Raw genomic sequence first — 9,698 nt, forward strand, 5'->3', positions numbered from 1 at the left:
AGTTGTTCTAAGAAGTGAACTCTGACCTTAGGACTAAACACACAGTTTTTTCTATGTTAAATAAAATTTGTAATCTAATTTTGTAAATTTGGGAGTGCTTCAAATATGATGTTAAACAGTTTTATGTCGTTACAAGTTGGGTTTTTTTTAACATTATCTAGTATAATAAAATCGTGGGACCGATAAAAATTTGATGTTATATTAGGGTTGTCGTTACATCTGATTATATTATAATGGGGTTAAACTGTATATTGTTTGTGCAAAATAAAAAAAATAATTTCAGACAATACAATAGCCACGATTATTTTTTCCAAAAACGGAAAATTTTCGTTACGCATCGACAAAAATTCAACCCGAGCCGACACGCAACGGAGAGAAATTTTGAAATTGGATAGGTTAATTTCATCAAAAATGCATCATGGACAACCTCGTGGCCGTGGCCGGCAAAGTTTGAACAATCGCATCCAAAAGCAGTGATATGAAAGAAGGTTGGAGAATGAGAATGTGATTCCACTTAGTAGTGAGTCTCCGAGACATAGTCTTGTCCCAAATACAGTTTTGCTGTTTTACTTGTTGTTTTATGTAAAAAAAGTTGCTAGTCTTTTCATTTCAACTCCTCCTTACCTCAATATTAAAACCCCCCATAAATTACAAACTAATCTACCCCTATTGTCAGCTATATGAGACTGCTGTAAATAGCTGTAAAATGACTCCAACTAGAACTATAAAGCTGTTTTGTTTCATCTGAAAGAAAATAGAAGTCCACTTAGATGCATATGTACAGTACAAGATGTTTGTATAACAGAATTTCAAACTCTTTTAGCTGTAAAATTTGATGAAAATACATTAAAATTTGCTTAACTTTTTATTATTTGTTTACTACACAATGTGTAATTTTTACAATGACTCATTCAGAATTTTGAGATGATATTTTACTTTATCGTTCAGACTATTCAGGTAATTTCTGTTGATTTCCCGTACCAATATACTGAACCACAATTCCAGTTCCTTATTTAAATTAAAAGTTGGTCACCAATTCACAAGTGTTTCTGTTACACCCAAGAATTTCCCATGAGAAATCTTGGTATATAAATCTGCTGTGAAAGTCAACTCCCCTATGACTATATAATTAGATATAATGTGTTAACAATAATTTGTAAAATGAGCTCATATGCATCTACAGAGGAGTAGTTTCTTTCACCTGAAAGAAAAAGATATGTAAGTAATTTATGTAGCAAATTAAGCAGAACTTTTAAATTACTTTGGCTGAACCAATTCTATTCACATTTCCACATTAAATCTAGCTTAATGACTTAAAATTTCCTAGAATATTATATTCATTTACAATAATTTCTTATATCTTCAGATACTAGGTCAAAACTATAAAATGTTAAGTGCAATAAACTTGAATTTATTTCAACATCATTACATTAACCTGTTTGTTATGCTCAAATAATTCAAGTAACTCGTTTCATGTGATGATGTTTGCTTCAAGATTGATTTTACTTTACTTCAAATTTAACATACACCCTGACTTTTAAACAGTATTTTCAGGAAAAAATTGGGTTGTGATAAGGAATAAAATTTAAAAAAAATAGTTAAAAAAACTAAAATGCCATTTCTGTTCTTTACAGAAGACTTTTAATAGCAAAAAGTAGTAATTCCAAGGCACATCCAGATATATTATATCAAGAAAGCTTTTTCATAAAAATATCTGGTTGTATGCTCAACACATAAGTCATTTAAGTGAATATAAGCTGTGTATCTCCTTATATTCACTTTAATGATGAGTTCAAATGCCAAATATTATTCTCTTACAGCTGTTATATTATGTTTTACACTCATTTTTCTTTCTCTTTCAACATTATTTCATAAAAATTATTAAAATTGTCTTTGATAAATGGTGCAATTTTAAATATATTACTTGAATGAACAATTAAACCCAGCAAAGAACCAAAATATCATCTTCTAAATCAGTTATTTCTAATTATATTTAATTAGAAAGCCAAACCTTGGTTTTCGAACTCAACTTGTTCCTAAAACTTGTTTGAAACCAAAATAAATTTTCCTATAACAAACAATATAAAATTGACCTAATCTTCAAAAAAGTTTTGTTTTTAAAAATCTTTTTAGCTGTATTTCATGCATAAATATGCCTGAAAATGCAATATTATAATATATTATCTATATTCGTTTTATTTATATATTAAAAGCAAAGTGTTCTGTCACCACCAACCAAAATTGAAACCATTATTTTAGAAAGAAGGCGGCAACAGAGAGTTGACTGTCTGGACGAAATATAACCAAATCAATCAAGACAGATAACAAGTACTTTATCCACACTTTCTGATATATTATGTTTCAATTGATTTGATTTAAATTTGAGTTAATCACCTTTAAACATGGATTCACAGATGTTTATATTACACAAATGTCAATTAACATGTTTTTAATTAATGAATTCGATTTTGATTCGACTGTGATGCATACAGATAAACAAAAGTAGTATTAGATCTGACTATGCATTGAAATCTCATTTGAATAACATCATCAATTTCAGTGACACTAACTTCTGTATTGGTACTACTTCATTGGTATTGGTACATTGGACACTAACTTCATTGATTGGTTGGGCCATCAATTTTCTTTAACATAGGAAGTATAGGAAGTTGACCGTCTGTGTGGTTCTAATCGTGGCCGGCTCTTGCCAAGTAGCCTGTTCGGCAACCGGAACAAATACGGCATTCAAAATTTTGTTTGTATAACCAAACTGTTCAAAGAGCAAAGTGTTTGAAACACAAGGTTTGACTGTATTCTCTTTATGGGGTCATTAGCTTTTTCTGCTTCATGGCCTTCCTGCCACCAATTCCTCATCTTTTAAAATTTAAATTTGAAGCTAGTCTGAGTCACCTTTATTCTAGCCGAGATTAGACACTACCCAGAAAATTTGTCATCTGACTGGGATATTTTTCAGATCTACCTACTTAAAATTGACCTGACGAGAACTGCCATGTTCCTTTCCTGAAAAGAATGAATCAGTGATTGAAGCAACAAAGAATATACTGAGTTTAAATTAAACAAATCAATAGAAAATTATACAAATACAAGATCTTACAGAAATCCACCTAATTATAATAATTAAACTAATTAAATGAATCTAAACAACAGTTAGAAGTGTCACAATCCGTTAGAAACTTAAATTGCAGTTAAATATGCCTGCATCATTAAGTCTCTAATAATGATACAGGTTAAATCTCATTAACCTTATTAATCTGTTGGGACCATATAAATTATTTCATTATATAAAAATTTTGTTTTAATGGCTAAAGCAGGAGAAATAAATAAATAAATAAATTGTAAGCACTGTTGTTAAATTTAAAAATAGTCCTATAAATTTGATCTGATAACTATTACTATAGTAAGAATTGTTCAAGTCAAAACTGGACAAAAGGAATACAAAATATATGATCCACAAACCTCAGTGTCAGTCTAGTCAGAACTAAATATATTTTTCAAACATTTCCGGCCTACCCTGAAGGCATTCCTCAGAAATGTGAATGAAATTTAATTTGTCATTGCAAATTAGATATCAACTGTAAATTAAAAACAAATAAAACAACTCTTATTCATTCTGAATGTACTGTACAACTGATATCTAGTTCATATCTGTTACTGAGCAACCATATTTAAAGTTTACATTATAAACATTTTAATGCAGTAAACTGTACTGTTCTTATCTTGTCCAGATAAACCCGTATAACAGAGCGCACAGCTATTACACATACGCACATTCAAGAACAATTTTAAAAGCCGATTACGAAATATTTTGTAAGATAAACAACAAATAAAGTATCATCATCATAAAATACAAACATTAATAAATTATTCTTTAATTAAATTTAAAAATTCTCTAATTATTTCTTTGAAATTATTATTTTATGTAATGGATGTTTAAGGAAAACATAATTAAAAAAAATTAGCTTAACATCTGCATATAAACAAAACAGATATTCTAAATATATTTAATCAGATTATAGTAAAACACAATTATTAAATAAATATTCATTAACTATATAAAGCTAAATAATTTAAATTTTTCCCCCAAATTTCAATATATTCCCTTCTGTCATTTATTTTTTACATTCCTCAATCTTCATGAAAATATTTACACTACAAAATACATTTTATAAATTTCCTGTAAATGAAGATTTAAATTAATTACATCCTGTTAATTTAAACGAAAAAAACATTAATTTCTTTGCTTTCTCGATTATTCTACGTAATACTGCTTCTAAATGCTTATTGAGATGGATAATTGGATAAACAAAAAAAATAATAATAATAAAGTATTTTAACTGTTGAATGTGTGAATGAAAGATGCTCCTTTGGAATTCTGTACAAGGTGACAGGCCAAATTTAATTTAGTGTTGACTTAAAAACTGAAATTCTTCCCTTCCTATTTAAAACATAAGTAATCAGACAATATCCATTGTTTCAACAATTACCTACTAAATACTATGTTGTTATAAACAAGATTTATTTGAGTAAACTTTATTGCAGAATGAGCTGGACTATATACGAAATCTAAGTTAATTTACATAATTACATCATAAAAAGATCAATTCAGGGAATGTCATCTCTGAATATATCCTTCAGAAATTTCACAACTGATATAATCCATTATTCATCCCCTGACTGTAGATATGGCTGGATCAATAGCAGATAGAAAATAAAGATCTTGACTTTTTCTAGCTAGAAAGTATAGGCATGTGTATAGATAGACAATTTTGTGCATAAGTTTAAAAAATGTTAATTTTCAATTGAAAGCTAACAACATATCTAAAGCTGGCTTATTTTCATACTAAAATTAAAACATGGAATTTGATCTATGTATGACTATTAAAAATCAGATTATAATTTAACTATGTTTATATCTAACATAAAAGCAAAATTAAATGCTACACTAATGAAAAACGAAGCTAAGATAAACAGTCTCAAAATCATTTCGTCTTTAATTAATAAAAGTGGACTCTTCAATTAGTGTAGTTTATTTTTGCATGTATATGTTATTTTGTTGTCTTTTGATCTGAAGGTTAGCCATTCCATTTATAACTAACAGTAGTCATTCAATATTACCAATTTAGCAGTAATAGTATTATATTAACCTCCTATATGAGGGATCAAACTCAAATGCAGCAAAGGGCTAATCAAATAGATATATATCCCATGCAAGCCATTTTCATTTGGTAAACCAAAACATACTATAAACTAAAAGAAAACAACTCTAATAAAGACCCACCCTTTTGTTGCCAGGCTTTCATGACTTATGTAAACAGTTAAAAGTTTGAATTTTTCTCTTTTAACACCTGCATGATGTTAGAAACATTAATTTTTAGAAAAAAAATCATCAAGACTGCAGACCAAATATGAAGCCTTAATGGGTTGTCTGCAGACCACCAGTTTGCAACCCCTGTCCTACATGTAAGAAATACCCATACTTGAAACTATTCAGTCTCTTGAGATATCTATTCTATAGAAACATGTATTTTACAAAAATCGTATATTATGCCGTACATGCATATGACAAAGCTGACAGAAACCATACATACTATAAACACAAAAGGAGGCAAATTATACACTCATTAGCACTTCACTCAAATTTTGATTTGTTAAAAAACTTGTCCATCATGGTTTGTTTTGCTGCTGATTTTCTGCCTATTGAATACAACAACCACTTGATAGTAGCAATGTCGTGTACTGTACTGTACAGTACAACTGAAACTCATCAGTAGAATCTTCACAACTCAGAAGTCTCAATGACCTTGTAAATTTCGGCTCTATACTCGAAGCAATGACAACGTTTGCCAGATGGCTCCTCGTCAATCACGTCAACATCTTTGTACAAACAATTCTTCAAGTGTATATAACCCAGATGTAACAAGTGCATCATCAAACTCTACAAATTCCTGGAAACACCCAAATATTTACTAAATCTAAAAAAACACTAATTTTACAATTGATATGTATTTTTTTTGACACCTGGAAAAAGTCAATGGCCATAGTGTCATTTAAGATTAAAGATGGAATAATGGATTCTTTTTTCTAACCCACAAGTTACAGATCTGTTTAAATGTAAAGTTATATTGATTTGATGGGACATGGGAAAAAATCTGTTAATCCAAGAAATCTATTGTTATGCAATTCATTAGAACAAAATTCTACTGTACGTTAACAAGCCATCTCTAATTAGTTTTTGTAAAAGAAAAAAAATATATCATGAAAACTTTAATGAGTTATTGGGTTGTTTGCAAATCAATTTTGTTTTTTTTTTTTACTAGCAGAGGGATTAGTTGTATTTTTACATGCCAACTACATTCTAAACTGTATTGTCATTATATATTTTGACAGCTGACATTTCAAGGTTTATTTGTAAAATTTTTTGTTTGATTCTGTGCAATTGTTGTTTTTTTTATGTCCCATCAAATATGGAAAATCGAAAGCAGCATTTGTCTTAATCGAAATCTTTTTTATTACTGAAAAGAATGCTATTCAAGCAAGCAAGAAATTGTGTGGTGTGTTGACAGAACAAGTGCCAAAACTGGTTCACAAAATTTTGTTCTGGAAATTTTGATAATATAGATGCACCATGTTCTGAAAGGCCAGTTGAAGATGAAAACGACAAAATAAAGATATTGATTGAATGAAACCACCAAATAACACGAGAAATTGATAAGAGATTAATTGTACGTTTCTAAATTCAATACTTATATGACCAGTGAGTTCTCCACTGAACAATTCGGAGAAAAAATAAATGTGATGTCAGATCATTCGTGTTGAAAGGATGCTTTTCATGATGGCAAACTTAATTAAAAGGCAACGATTGCGGCTGTTTTGCTAAATAATTAAAGAAACTCACATCCTTTATTCAAATGAACCCTTATCTGCATCATTTTCTTCTATACTGGGTCTTTCTTCAACAATTTAATTTTTTGAATATTTATATCATCAGGAAGATGTAAAGAAAGCTAATCAATTTTGGACAAATTCATGGAGGTAATTTGTTTCTGAAAAAGCTTAATACTTCAATATTGACCAAATTATCCAACATAATCATTCAATCACATTTCATATACAGATCATTCATTAATTAATCTGTCTGCTATTACAGCAAGAGTGAATCAATAGCTTCTATAAGCAAAATTTACTTGTTTCATGGAAACTGCCATGTTAGTTTGTTGAATACTCTTATCGTTTTTCAGGTCATTGAGACCTTCAAGCTCAATAGTAAACCAATGCTGACGTCATGAGCTTCAACAGACAATTCAACAGTCCATTTAGAAATGTTTTCTCACCGTTGAACATAGAAACATACTCTAATTTGTCTAGTTAAACTATTTACAATCACTCAAAACTTGGTTTCATTTCAAAGCTGGATAAAATGGGTTCCAAATGTTCTTAAAAAAAGAGATTTGCTCCGATGCATTGACATCTGCAATTTGCTTCTCAAACATCAAGAAAATTATCCATTTTTAAAGCAAATTATAATTGGTGACAAAAAATGAATTTCTTATAACAAATATAAAAATAACCACTTAACAAAACCAATAACCAATATTAAATAATCGTAAAATGAACTGCAAACGTTTTCCGTTCCTTCCCTAGGACCTTTCTCAAGCAACGATTCATCTTTAGAATAAATATGAACGAAGACCAGTAAATTGCGACATTTGAAAAATTATTCTTCCGAACAACATTTCAAAATTGGTTTTGTTAAGTGGTTATTTTTATATTTTTATATTAATCTGATATTTGAAGATTCTTTTTCTTATAACAATGTCAAATGAAAGCAATCATGATGTAAATAAACAAATCAACTCCTATGGGGTTAGACTTATACATCATTAATACCAGTTATATGAGGACAATTTTTATTTCTACCTCCAATAGTCCAGAAACAAAAACAAGTGTAAATAACAAAATAAATTTATTACCAAAAGTTAAGTACAAACATAGTTACTTCTCAACATAATCACCATAAAGATTGAGGCATTTGTCATATCTGTGGATGATCTTTGCAATCACCTCTTCATAGAATGTTGCCACTAGTGACTGGAGATGGACCTTAAGGTTGTTTTGAAGATCGTCATCAGTCTCAAACCTCTGCCTTCCTAGCCACATTTTCAGTTCAGAAAAAAGGTAGAAGTCGCTCGGCGCCGGGTGTTTAAAAAGTTCCAAAAAGATACGCAAAGACTTCCACCTCTTTCCTAAACTGAAAACATAGCTAGGAGGACAGAGGATCGAGATTAATGACAATCTTCAAAACGTTAAGGCCCTATCTCACGTCACTGGGAATAACATTCTACGAAGAGGGATTTCAAAGCTCATGCACAGACAGACAAATGCCTCATTCTTCATGGTGATTACATTGTAAAGTAACCATGTTTGTGCCTAACTTATGGTAATAAATTCATTTTGTTATTTACACTTGTCTTCGTTTCTGGACCATTGGAGGTTGAGGAAAAAACTCCCCTTATATATAGAACTTCTACCTTAAATTAAATGTTGACAATTGTATTGTCTCATCACCTTTTACAATTATAAAATAATTTCAAGTATAGACGTTTAATTATAATCAAAATGTCCTTAATATTCTTTACAAAGTGCATTTACGGGTGTATTTTAATCATCACATTCGAATAGAATATGAAAAAAAAGAATTACCATCTTGTGTCGCACCCGACGCCATCTTGTTAGGCTTAGATCGTCCAAACGGAAACTTATCTTTACGACTGTATTCTTTATGGTTAGTCTTCTATCCTTATATTCGATTCATAAAATACTTTAAACACACAAAAATAAATATCTCACGGTTAAAAAAGGGCAAGTTTTATACGTAAAAACTTAAACCATTTCCCTGGCAGTAAATCAGACGACAAACAACAACGTCCTAAAAACGTCAGCTTGGACATACGCCCTCTACAATTTTTGCATTTTTTTTTCTCATAAATTGAATTTAATTTCATTTTTAATTTTCGTAATTAAAAAATGAAATTTTATAAATGATTAAATACAAATTTAATTCGTAAAATGTATTTATATTATTAATTTGTTTATTTCAGATGAAAATTGAGAAAGTTTGAAATAGGGCGTTTTTAAAATCTCTGCTCTGTGTACACTAAGATGATCTTCTTTAACGAAGTCCATTANATACACTTGTGGCCCAAAACTCCATGACATTTTCCAATGTGGCCCAGAGAAACAAAAAGGTTGGACACCCCTGTTCTAAACTGTACTGTCATTATATATTTTGACAGCTGACATTTCAAGGTTTATTTGTAAAAATTTTTGTTTGATTCTGTGCAATTGTTTTTTTTTTATGTCCTGTCAAATATGGAAAATCGAAAGCAGCATTTTTTGCATATTTTGCTTTTTTATTACTGAAAAGAATGCTATTCAAGCAAGAAATTGAGTGGTGTGTTGATAGAACGAGTGCCAAAACTGGTTCACAAAATTTTGTTCTGGCAATTTCGATAATGGAAATGCACCATGTTCTGAAAGGCCACTTGAAGATGACAAAATAAAGATACTGATTGAAAACCACCAAATAACACAAGAAATTGCTAAGAGATTAATTGTACATTTCTAAATTCAATACTTATATGACCAGTGAGTTCTCCACTGAATGATTCGTAGAAAAA

At 29.8% G+C, this 9,698-nt stretch overlaps 1 protein-coding gene across 1 annotated transcript in view; it reads right to left on the reverse strand.

Moving 5' to 3' along the window:
- Positions 1-8,977, reverse strand: part of LOC111612959 (splicing factor 3B subunit 1-like) — a 15,698-nt gene extending 6,721 nt beyond the window's left edge. Inside the window, exon 1 of the mRNA XM_023354251.1 lies at positions 8,722-8,977. Within this exon, the coding sequence (XP_023210019.1) occupies positions 8,722-8,746 (25 nt within the window). The 5' untranslated portion in view covers positions 8,747-8,977. The remainder of the gene's footprint in view (positions 1-8,721) is intronic.
- Positions 8,978-9,698: the final 721 nt, after the last annotated feature.

Source organism: Centruroides sculpturatus, unplaced genomic scaffold, assembly GCF_000671375.1.
Source record: "Centruroides sculpturatus isolate CEXI.00-Female unplaced genomic scaffold, Cexi_2.0 scaffold1797, whole genome shotgun sequence".
NCBI lineage: Eukaryota > Metazoa > Arthropoda > Arachnida > Scorpiones > Buthidae > Centruroides > Centruroides sculpturatus.